The sequence below is a fragment of the Hylobates moloch genome, unplaced genomic scaffold (assembly GCF_009828535.3).
Source record: "Hylobates moloch isolate HMO894 unplaced genomic scaffold, HMol_V3 SCAFFOLD_2, whole genome shotgun sequence".
In the NCBI taxonomy this organism is placed as follows: domain Eukaryota; kingdom Metazoa; phylum Chordata; class Mammalia; order Primates; family Hylobatidae; genus Hylobates; species Hylobates moloch.
The window spans coordinates 5,150,076-5,162,895 of NW_026652277.1; the positions used below are offsets into that span (position 1 = coordinate 5,150,076).

At 42.9% G+C, this 12,820-nt stretch overlaps 1 protein-coding gene across 2 annotated transcripts; it reads right to left on the reverse strand.

Moving 5' to 3' along the window:
• Positions 1–403: 403 nt before the first annotated feature.
• TUBAL3 (tubulin alpha like 3) lies at positions 404–12,414 on the reverse strand. Of its 2 annotated transcripts, none has more exons than XM_032163202.2 (4): positions 12,376–12,414; positions 8,090–8,213; positions 2,604–2,752; positions 404–1,764 (listed from the first exon to the last, which is right to left on the reverse strand). In XM_032163202.2, exons 1-4 carry the CDS (start codon positions 12,376–12,378, stop codon positions 820–822), a joined length of 1,221 nt encoding a protein of 406 aa, XP_032019093.1. In that variant the 5' UTR covers positions 12,379–12,414; the 3' UTR covers positions 404–819. The 2 variants fall into 2 exon arrangements, with proteins under 2 accessions (XP_032019093.1, XP_032019086.1); XM_032163195.2 differs by having other exon boundaries at positions 8,090–8,333.
• Positions 12,415–12,820: the final 406 nt, after the last annotated feature.

The following is a 12,820-nucleotide window of genomic DNA, read 5'->3' on the forward strand; positions in this document are numbered from 1 at the left end:
ATTTAAAATCTCACTAGTGGTTTTAATGCATTTATAGCTTTGTCCAGAGTAAATTATTTTCTCAAATGGAAATATTCAGTGCCAAAAATTGATTCCATTTAGTGTTTCTGTAAATCTCAAATCCTTAGGACACAGCCCCTCCAGCCCCCAGGATTCTAGCTTAGCAAGTTGATAGAGAAGCCCAACAATCTGCATTTTTACTAAACTTCCGAAGTGACTCTGGCACAGAGTTATGCGGGCGACATTTTGAGAACACCACCTCCAGGAAAAGGAAGTGGAAGAGATGGCTTTCACCTCTGACCTGCAGGACACCCAAATTCAAGTTTTAGAAAGACCCAAGTTTGTTTACATAAAAAGCAAACTGAGCCCTTTGGGCACACGTTTCAAAGAAGAAAAATAATCATACTGAAAATATTTATGATTTAAGCAGTGTAAAAAATATAGATATGGGGGAAAAAACATTCGTAATCAATATGTGCTGTTTTCTACTTCAGGTACCAGAAAGGAAAAGCATAAACTTTAGGATTTCATTGTCTCTTGGTGAAACAAAAAAATCCCACCTAGAAGTGACCCAGCAGTTCAAAGGACTCTAAGCTTCCAAAGGCTCCCAGGCAGCAGAGCTGACTTGTACCAGTAGACCAGGAAGTAATGCGTTCGTTGTTGGTACTGACCCACTTGATTTAGTGTGGAACCTACAGTCTTGCCTGATTTGAGTTCATTTTTCTTCTCATCAGGGGAACTACCCACTAGGCATATCACGGCTCGAAAAGAACACATGCCATTTTAACTTGACATTCATTTGCACCCATCATACATGCCTCAGAAACTTTGCCCCACTTCCTCATAATCCCTCTCCAGGGCTGCCAGATCTTCCCTGGCCTCCAAGAACTCTGCTTCTTCCATGCCTTCTCTGATGTACCAGTGCAGAAATGCTCTCTTGGCGTACATGAGGTCAAACTTGTGGTCCAGGCGGGCCCAGGCCTCTACGATCGCTGTGGTGTTGCTCAGCACGCAGATGGACCGGTGGACTTTGGCCAGGTCCCCACCTGGCATCACCGTGGGTGGCCGATTGTTGATGCCCACCTTGAAACCAGTTGGACACCAATCTACAAACTGAACAGAGCGCCTCGACTTCGTGGCTGCGATTGCTGCATTCACTTCCTTAGGGACCACATCCCCTCTGTAGAGTAGGCAGCAGGCCATGTACTTCCCAAGCTGAGGATCGCACTTGACCAGTTGGTTGGAGGACTCAAAGCAGGCAGTGGTGATGTCTGACACGGAGAACTGCTCATGATAGGCTTTGTCAGCAGAGACGATAGGGGCGAAGGCTGTCGTGGGGAAATGTATTCTTGGATAAGGTACCAGGTTGGTCTGGAATTCAATTAGGTCCACATTCAAGGGCCCTTCAAACCGGAGGGAGGCAGTGATGGAAGAGACCACCTGAACCATCAATCTATTTATGTTGGCATAAGAGGGGCATTCAACACCAAGTTTACGATGGCATATATCATAGACGGCCTCGTTGTCCACCATGAAGGTACAGTCCATGTACTCTGTGGTGGAGTGGGTGGTGAGGACAGAGTTATAAGGCTCTACCACGGCAGTGGAGATCCTGGGGGCTGGGTAGACCGAGAACTCCAGCTTAGTCTTTCTGCTATATTCTCCTGTGAGCCTCTCCATTAAGAGAGACGTAAACCCTGAACCAGTGCCTCCTCCAAAGCTTCGGAAAATCAAAAATCCCTGAAGTCCACCACACTGTTCTGCCTGAAGAAAGTAAATGAGATTGAGAATTCAGCTGAATAAATCCAGAAGCAGTGAACTGGACGGTAGTGGTAGGATACAACAGGTTTCCCCAAAACAACATCTTTCAGAAAGGACTCCTTTGCCATTGTTAACTCCACAACAAACATAGCTACTTTGAAATACTCTCAGGGGGACTTCTGGAGTAGGCAAAGCACTTCAGAGCTTTACTACAAGCAGAGCATAAATATCCACCTGTCTTCCACTAACCTCTGTGCATTTATCTGTATGTGATCGCAAGCAAGGCCTTTATCAATAACAAAGAAAATAACAAAACACTGAAGCAAAATAACATTCCCCCCACGTCTATGTTCCATCTGGCATGCTGGTGTAAAAGGCATTGTAGTAGCTAACAAATATGCCAAACACCAAAACCCTTACTCAGCAAAGGGTCTCCAGACTCGGGCCCCTACAGCGGAATTAACTACCAGTAAATAGAGTCACGCATCTCCAGATAGGGAGTGCCTCTTGCTAACTTCATAACCATCAGTTACTCTTGGAAAATGACAGGTTTTAGGGTGCCATGGGAGTCTCTCAGAACACGATGAACGCTGTGTTAGAAGCAGGGATGATCAGGTGATCAGGGGACCCCCAGCAAGTATAAAGGTTTCTGTCTCCTTCCTACTAACAAGGGGAAATCAAAGCCAAGATGAGGACCCCTCCCCAGTTCTGAGCACCCAGACCAACGCCCAGGGAGAGACGGTTGGTGGCAATGGTGACAGCAGATAATGCTTGTGAGTTCTGCCGCAGGACCCCACGTGCCCCAGGCACAGCCCGCTCGGAGGAGAGGGGGAGCTACTTGCCAGCTTCCGGGTCCTCTCCAGCACAAGGTCGATGACCTCCGACCCCACAGAGTAACGGCCTCGCGCGTAGTTGTTGGCAGCATCCTCCTTTCCGCTAAGGAGCTGCTCGGGGTGGAAGAGTGAACGGTGCTGGCCCGTGCGGATCCCATCTGCAGAGGGTGAAAGGAGGTCAGTGCAACTCACTCTGCAATTCAGCCATCGACCTGCTGCTAGTCCTCCTGGGGCCCACCCTGTACTTCACCCCCAGGCTTTCTCTCAATGTTGTGGTCCAGGAATGGAATTTAGATAGTGCTGAATTAGCCTATCTTAGTCCAGGAAAAGTGGAAATTTTTACATATACATGGAAAGTATGTTTTTCTACCATGCACCCCTTATTAGTTTCCTAGGACTGTCATAACCAATGACAACAAACGTTGTGGCTTAAAACAATAGGAATTTATTTCCTAACAGCTCCGAAGGCCAGAAGTCTAACACCAAGGCATTGGTAGGCTCGGTTCCTGCTGGAGGCCCCAGGGAACATCTGGTCCAAACATCTCTCCTGGCATGTGGTGACTTACAATTCTTAGCTCTCCTTGGCTTCTAGCTACCCCCTTCCAAACTCTACCTCTGGCATACAAGCCTTTTCCCCTGTATGTGTGTCTGTGCTCTCTCCTCTGATAAGGACACAATTCTTTAGCATTAGGGCCCACCCTAATCCAGGGGGACCTCGTTTTAACTAGCTACATCAGCAAAGACCCTGTTTCCAAATAAAGTCACATTCCAGGATTGCTGATGGATACGAATTTGGGGGGACACACTTCAACCCACTGCCCACCCTAGGACACATTGGCATTTTGAGACAAGTATTTTTCTCTACAAATTGCCAGCTGTGTGCTGGAAAAGCACACAGAAAGGCATATCCAGGGTGCAGTGGGTCACACCTGTAATCCCAGCACTTTGGGAGGCTGAGGCAGGTGGATCACTTGAGCTCAGGAGCTTGAGACCAGCCTGGCCAACATGGTGAAACCCTGTCTCTACTAAAAATACAGAAAATTAGCCAGGCATGGTGGTGGGCACCTGTAATCCCTGCTACTCGGGAGACTGAGGCAGGAGAATCACTTGAACCCAGGAGGTTGCAGTGAGCGGAGATCACACCATTACACTCCAGCCTGGGCAACAAGAGTGAAATTCTATCTCAAAAAAAAGTAAAATAAAATAAAATTAATTTTAAAAAATAAAGGAATATCCATCTTTTAAATCTGCTTTAAAAGAGGATTTAACAGGGAAGGCACGGCAAACTCAAATGCCCACATGACCCAAATGCCGAGTGCATAAATGCATGACGCAGGACAATTGGCGTTAAGATGTTGGCAGTATCCAATACAACTGAGGGTAGCCCCTGCCAGGTCTCATTGCCTTTTAAAAACCTGGGCAGCATGCCCTACTCCTCCACCTTAGAATTACTCAAATAGCATTATTCCTGATGATTAAGCAGCAGTGTTTCAGGGCTAAGTAGGCTTTGGGACTGCTGCCCTGGTTACTGTGGGATACTGCATTGCTTAGTAGTTAAATGCATGTTTCAAGAATCAGTTTCCTGGGTTCCTATCTTGCCTTCCTCACTAAGCTAGAGAGAAGTTACTTAGTCAATGATTTTAGCTCATAAATAAGGATTATAACAAGATCTACCCCATTGAGCTGTTAGGAGAACATAGGGCACAACGCACGGCCCATATAACAACAGCAATTATAAGTAACAATGACAGAACTGGCTTCATGACATGCATTTATGCAGATTTACCTCATTATACACCACCAGCCTTGGCAGCAGATAGCTGAGCCAGTCCTAGAAGCTCACAGCCTAAGGAGAGATGCATTGTGTTTCTGTTTAATAAGAGTACGATTGTTTTTCAATTCACCGTGCCTTCCTGTGCATGACCATGAATTTCTAAACTCCAATTTTGCAAACTCTCAAATAATATTTATTGAAATCGAGTTTAAATAACTTTTAACTAGCTTACACACAAACCTCCCCCAGAGCTAGGATGTTTAAATGATATATTTATAAACAAGATATAAGTGAACGTGTAATTCTGGGTGGACTGTTTCCTTCTCATCTGAAGCTACAAGGCTGCATTCAGGCTAAGGAGGTAATTTACGGAAGCTTCCTTCTTCATGACAATGTTGAGTCAAGATCTTGAGGGTCAATAGCTTCATAAATTATTTCCATTATCTCAGGGCTTAGTGGTTGCTGCACCTGCCGTTCCTAAGTAATCCATGCCATCCACTCTAACTTCCCGGGCACAGGTTGCTCAGAATGGTGCCCTTAATCAATATCCTCAGAGACATCAGTGGCTTTTGAACAATTATATGATGGCTCCTTAGCTTCCTTAACTACGGTGTCATTCAGCTGCACTCCACTTCAATCATCATTACTCAGAACTCTCCCACTTCCAAAATCTTAAATGTGCAAATTCCTCTTTCTGACCACAACTTCCTCACTTTGCCCCAACTTCACCCTTGAGCCTGCCCCTGACCATCTTCCCAGCCTTGTCCCCTGCTTTGCACTCCTGCTCACAACTACGCCTGGCCACGCTGAACTCCTGGTTACACTTGCGGGGCATTCCTTCATGACTCTGAATTTGCAAATGCTGTCGCCTCATGAGAAGGTGTGTGAGGCTGGGTGTGGTGGCTCATGCCTGGGATCCCAGCACTTTGGGAGGCCAAGGTGAGAGGATCGTTTGAGGTCAGGAGTTTGAAACTAGCCTGGGCAATACAGTGAGACCCTATCTCTATAAAAAACAAAAAATTGGCCGGGCACAGTGGCTCTTGCCTATAATCCCAGTAGTTTGGGAGGCCGAGGCAGGTGGATTACTGGAGGTCAGGAGTTCAAGACCAGCCTGGCCAACATGATGAAACCCCGTCTTTACTAAAAATACAAAATTAGCAGGACGTGGTGATGTGTGCCTGTAATCCCAGCTACTCAGGAGGCTGAGGCAGGAGAATCACTTGAACCCGGGAGGCGGAGGTTGCAGTGAGCAGCGATAGTGCCATTGCACTCCAGCCTGGGCAAAAAGAGCAAAACTCCATCTCAAAAAAAAAACTTATCTACATGTAGTGACATGTGCCTGTAGTCCAAGCTACTCAGGAGCCCAAAGTGGGAGGATTACTTGAGCCCAGGAGTTCACTGAGCTATTATTATGCCACTGCACTCCAGCCTGGGTGACAGAGCGAGACCCAGTCTCTCTCTCTAAAAAACAAACAAACAATTTGATGACTCCCTAGTTATTCATTCCTTCTGCCTTGCAGAGCAAGCTTGTCCATCCCGCAGCCCAGGATGGCTTTGAATGCGTTCCCACGCAAATTGGTAAACATTCTTAAAACATTATGAGATTGTTCTGCAATTTTTTTTTAGCTCATCAGCTATTGTTAGTGTGAGTGTATTTTATGTGTGGCCCAAGATAATTCTTCTTCTTCCAGTGTGTCCCAGGGAGGCCAAATTATTGGACATCCCAGTTGTAGAAATGTCTATTAAGTTGTATTATATACAACTAACTTTTTTAGATTAAAAAATAGTCATACACTGGCGATTTTATATGGCTCAATTTCAACAGTGTTGTTATAACTATTTATATTTTCTTCTTCACTAGATTAGGCTACTTTCCTGTTAAAAGACAATAGATTTAATAAGAAGGCAAACCTAGGACCAAACCCAGCTCTACTCTAAAAACTCAGTGATCTTAGGCAGGTTCCTTGACTTCCCCAAGATTTATAAAGTTCCTCATCTATAAATTGAGGATGATAATAGTGTCTCCTGACAGAGCACTGAAAGAATTAGAGGAAAATACCTGTGCAGGTCCCCAACTAGTAAACAATAGCTGCTGGGGACTAAATGGCTGTGTCCCCCCAGAATTCATGCATTGAATCCCTAATCCCTGATGTGATGGTATCTGGAGGTGAGTCTTTGTGAGTAATTAGGTCATAAGGGTAGAGACTTCATTATGGGATTAGGGCCCTCATAAGAAGAGACACAGACTATTTCTCTGCCATATGAGAATACAGTGAGAAAGCAGCCATCTGCAAGCCGGAAAGAGAGCCTTCACCAGAAGCCAACCACCAGGCACCCTGGTCTCGGACTTCCAGCCTCCAGAATTGTGAGAAATCAACAATTGTTGTCTAAGCCACCAGGTCCATGGTGTTCCGATACAGCAGTCCGAGCTGACCAAGACAGGCATCTTCACATCAAAGGCAAAAATCAACATTTATTCATCTTCATACTCCTATCACCCAGCTGAAGTGTTTATGGGGTTGTATTCAATTCCTTCTTATCATGACCTTGAATTCGTCAGCCTCTCCTTTTCTCCAACCCTCCCACTCTCTCAGTCAACAGCCAGCACCAAGGGGCAGCAATGTAAATGAATAACTTTCAAAGTGGATGCCCCAGTTCCCACTTGAGTCTTCCAAGATGGTACCACATGGAGAACAGGCGAGCTGTCGCCTCTGAGCCCCACCCAAACTGTAGATTCGTGAATAAACCAGCAATCATTATTGCCTTAAACCACTAAATGTAGGGGAAGTTTATTATGCACCAACAAATAATCGGATGTACAACATCAAACCCAAATCTACCCCACTCTCTAACTTTTCTCTTAAGAAAGTAAGAGCCCCTTCTCTCCTGTATTTTTCTAGCTCCATTTCAAGAGTTTTTGCACGACATACGACAAAGTATATTGTTAGTAATCATAAATTTGTACTGTTTTACCATAACTAGGGTATATATTTGGCCTCTTGTTCCTTTGGGATTCTTTCCAAATATTCTACTCTTTTTAAGCAGCTATCAAAAAACTTTTTGATTCTTTGCCAGTGCCTTTCTAGAAAATGGCTCTCAAACCCAGGAAAAGACTTAGTGTTCTGTTACCATACATATGTGGACCAATTAGCAGGTCTTAATTCATTTCATCACACAGGTAAAGAAGGCTAACCTAGGCCAAGCGTGGTGGCTCATGCCCGTAATCCCAGCACTTTGGGAGGCTAAGGCAGGTGGGTCGCTTGAGGTCAGTTCAAGACCAGTCTGGCCAACATAGTGAAACTCCATCTCTACTAAAAATACAAAAATTAATCAGGCATGGTGGTGTGTGCCTGTAATCCCAGCTACTCGGAGGCTGAGGCAGGAGAATTGCTTGAACCCAGGAGGCGGAGGTTGCAGTGAGCCCAGATCACGCCACTGCACTCCTGCTTGAGTGACTCATCTCAAAATAAATAAATAAATAAATAAATAAATAAATAAATAAATAAATTTATTTAAATTTAAATTTATAAAGGCTAATCTAGTCTTCCCTTTGGGTGTGTTTGTCATGTTAATCACCCATGGCCATTGAGTAAGCCTCTACATTTGGGAAAGGTCCTTGTGATTTCATTCAGATAGATCAGTATAATCTGCTAATCCCACCCACTTGATTTGTTTGAGTGTGGCTCCAGTTAAGTACGATAGAATGGAACATTTATTGTACCTATAACAGTTGGCTCCAAGTCCACAAAGAGTGCTCTAGGCACGTGCTTCCCAGCTCTTGTCTCACAGAAGAAGGTATCGAAAGATGCATTTGTGTGCTCCATTTTTGCATTTTCCAGCTGATCCTGTTGACTGTCAAGAACAATGCCATTTGGCTGGATTCCATGTTCCAGGCAATAGAGTTCCCAGCAAGCGTCCCCAATCTGGATGCCAGCTTGACCGATGTGGATGGAAAGGCACTCCCTCTGAAACAAGTCATGGTGAGTCGGAACTGAGCATGTGTTTAGACAACAGGAGATCTGTTACTCAGCCCTTCTGGTTACAAACGACAGAAACCAAGCTAGCTTAAGGCCACGGAGGAATGCGCTATAAGGATAATCAAAAGTGTTTCATGGAAACCAAGACCCAGGGTACAACTAAGCTTCAGGGAAAATTAAACCAGGGATTTAAATTCCATTAAAAAGTTTATTTTAACAACATAAATTAAGCGCCTACTCTGTACTGGGCTAAGAATTGAATTAAGACAAACACACACACACACACACACACACAATGCAAATCAAAATACAACTAATTTCACTTTATTCTTCTAATATAGGTGAGATGTGTGTGTGTGTGTGTGTGTGTGTGTGTATGTGTACTTATATATATCAGGTGGGCTTGTCTACAAAGAAAATTAGCTAGCTATTTTAAAGAAATAAAACCAAAATCAATATATAGCCTTGTCAAGTACTAAAACTCATTGCAGATAAATTTAAAATGTTATCTTTATCATTCATATGCACTCTGAATAAAGATGGACATACTAAACTTAAAACTAGTGGGAAATTTTACAAAGCAAAATACAATCGATTTAACAATTCCAAAATGTAAACGTTCTGTAACAAACATATAGAGATAAAAATTGATTTTATATACATCAACTTTCTAAAAAAAACACTTAAGACATCCACTAGACAGGCAAATGATATAAACAAACAAATTACAAAAGAAAGACTCTAAAATGCAAAGATGTAGGCTGATGGCATTCACAAGCATCATAATTCATAAGCATGAAAACCAAAAACCAATCTATTTAATCTAACCATTTATATATCGTTGAGCATTTAAAGGATGTTACATCAACACAATGACATGTTATGCAACCCTTAAATGTTTTCCCAAAAAAAAAGATTTATGACATGGGAAATGCTTATGATAACATATTAAGTAAAAAGCACATAAGATGCATAATTGCATATAGAGTATGATGTCCAGTATGTTCAGAAATAGGCATAAAAATCTAAAAGAAAATGTATCAAGATATTAAGTCTAGTAATACCTGGGTAGTGATTTTATTTTCTTGTCTAAACTTTACTATTTCTTCCACCTTCATATTCCCCCATCCCACTTTAAATCATCTTTTTTTTTTTAAAGGCAAACAACTATTCTGTTAAATAGACAGTGATCTACATTTTTAAGAGAAGGAAAATAAAAAAAAGAGAAGGAAAGAAAAAGCTAAATCCTAGAAATCCAAGGTGATGGCAATCGCTGATCTTAATATTAGTGTGGTTTGATTGACAGTGGTGCTGAAACAAATCTATTTAGGGGGTCTTATAGAATGAGACCCCCATGTCTTCTGCATCATCAGGACCCTTTGGGCTGTTCGACCAGATTGAAAGGGGCCGGGCGGAGACCAAACTACACCGGTCGCGGTCAAGAGATCTTTATTGGAGGTATCGAGCGGAGAAGGAAGAGAAGAGAGAGAGGGCTGCTGGTGTGCTGGGTTTTATATCCCTTGGGCCTACGTGGATTGGGCTAGGGGCCGGCCCAAGGAAAGGCGGGAGATGCTTCTTTCTGATTGGCCCTCCTTTGGCGGGTTCAGACAGTGCCCGGTCAAGGAGGGGAGAAGAACCCGGAACTGGCCCCATCTTAAGGTAGGGTGCCATTTTAAGGTACCCCATGTTACCTAACACAGATAAGCTGAGGGGAACCCTGCCCTTGTTCATGGCTACACTGCCCTAAAGCCTGAGATTCAACTACTGAAAGACCTCAGGCCTCCTGTCAATCCCTCGCCTGTGGTCTACACAGGGGTCCCCAACCCCCAGGCCGCAGACCAGTACCAGTCTGTGCCCTGTTAGGAACTGGGCTTCACAGCAGGAGGTGAGCAGCAGGTGAGTGAGCATTACTGGCTGAGCTCTGCCTCCTGTCAGATCAGCGGCAGCGTTAGATTCTCATAGGGGCACTAACCCTATTGTGAACTGCTCATGCAAGGGATCTAGGTTGTGTGCCCCTTATGAGAATCTAACTAATGCCTGACGATCTGAGGTGGAACAGTTTCATCCAGAAACCATCCCCCACCACCGACTCCACGGAAAAATTGTGTTCCACAAAACTGGTTCCTGGTGCCAAAAAGGTTGATGACCACTGGTCTACACAGACCACTAGTCAGAGGAAAGTAAGGAGAGGGCTCTGGTCGGCCACACCCCTGCAATCTGACTTGGACTCTGTTCATGTTCAATGGCATCAAACCTTTGCACTTTGTCTCTGTGATTCACAAGGCATGACACAGCCCTCTTTGCTTCATGACCAATTCAATTTCACTACTTTAGTAGGGCTTCCATCTTGTTTATTTTCTGTGCAACTATCAGTCTCTCTAATTTCGAAAGCACTTCACTAGGACAAACTAACATTCCACCTCTCAAGACAGCACATTCTGCTATCAACAGGCTTCGGATACCCCTTATCAGGCTTCAGATAACCTTAATCTTATTCCTCTCCCCTTCTGTGGGACTTAAAGTGCTGTAAATACATTAGCTGCTGTAATCTGATCACAACTTGGCTCCTTAAATTTAAGTTAACATTTTAAAAGGAGAGGGTGAATGTTCATTGTTTCTACATCATTAAAACCTCTTACTTTGTAAAGTTTACATATAAGATTTCTCTGTCTTCTCCACTGGCTACCACCCAGTCCTGTGTTAACAGTGACGAGTAAAATTCAGGTGTACATGTGGTATTTATTCATAATAGTCACAGTAAAAATAATCACTAACATTAAAAAAAAAAAAAAAAGATTGTTCCTCTTCACGTGGTCTGTTCAAGTGACTCAGAAAGCAGAGTGATGCTGTTCTTTCTGAACTCAGCATGAATAGCCTGGCCTAACAAGCATCCTTGGTCTTTGAAGGAGCTTAGCTTATAACATAACTCTGTCCAAGGGTGTAGAAGACTATCTTCGCCTTATTCTTCTCTTAGCCTCTCCTTTTTTTCCAAATTCTCTATGAAAATATTAGTCACACTATAAAGTAGAAGACTATAAAATGCCCACTGAACGTCAACACTGATAAGTCATAGCACATTATTAAACGCTGCTATAAGGATTATTTGAATTACTGGAAAAGCATAACTCTCAATTAAACTTTTAATTTTGAGATCTTTGTACATTGATATGCAGTTGTAAGAAATAACACGGGAAGATCCCTTGTATCCCTTACCCATTTCCTGCAGTGGAAATATCTTGCCAGACCATAATACAAAATCACACCCAGAATGTTGACAGTGATAGTCAAGATACAGAACATGCTATTATCACAAGTCTCTCTCATGTTGAAAGGCATAATTTTTAAAAGCAAAACAATTTAAAATTTTTTAAATGTTGGACAGAGAGACCAATGGGGTGAGAAATCAAAGATGAAGACGCAGTTCGAAATGTTGCTTCCATTGAAGAATTAAAAATTCAAAGATACTGAAAACTGGCACAGAAGAAAATGAAGGGGAAATGGATCTGAAAAGGTCATCCCAAAACAGAATTATTGTAAGTTATTCTATTCATTGTGGTGCCCAAAGAACTAAACTCAAGGGAGGGCAAAGAAGATGTCTGTGCACTTTACCCTGCCAGGCATTTATGAGGTTAGTCGTGGTTACCTAAGTCTGAAGTCCTCAGAAACTCTTAGCAGCCTAACGAAAAGTGAAGCAATTAATATCTACAGAAAAATCAGCACTCTGGGCCTAAAACAAAGGTGAAAACTAAAGGAAGGAAAGGTTTTTGCTTCAGTGCTTCAATTAATGGCAGTGAGATACTACAAATCAAGTGAGCTTTACCTTGAAAGAAGCAACATTACAGAGGAATAGATTACAGCCTGTCCACATCTGCTCCCAACTCATCTACATGGACATTGAAAGAAACAAACGTTTCTTTACAAATGTCTTCTCTTGCATTACAATTTTATTAAGAATTGTTCGCTATAGGAAAAGGGCCAAATATGATTTGTAAAATTTCCTACAATAATGCATAGGCGTGTAGTCACTTACCATGCTGATGAGAACGTGCCCCTCCTGCCCTGTAGTAATGATTGAGGAGCCTCCCATCTGAGCTTTATCACAGGGCCCGGAAATGACTCCACCTGAGGGCTGGAGCATTCTTCACTTAAAGTGGTACAGCTTCTTTTTAGTTTTTTAGTTACCTGGTCTCAGAGTAGCTGTGTTGGGCCTGAACAACCTGGGATAAAGTTTGTACACAGGTACAGATGAACTACTGAGAGCTTATCCAAATCTGCGTCCAGCTTATACCTATGTTGAAAAGAACATGTGTCTTTTAAAAATCACACTTTTGGGTTAAGAATTTATTTAGCATTGGCAGAGAAAAGGAAAGAGTATGAGTAAAATTTTCTGCAACAGCAAAGTAGCTTTTTCTATTGCATGAGTACTATATGAATATCTTCTTAAATAAATTTAAACAATCCCTGAATACATAGAG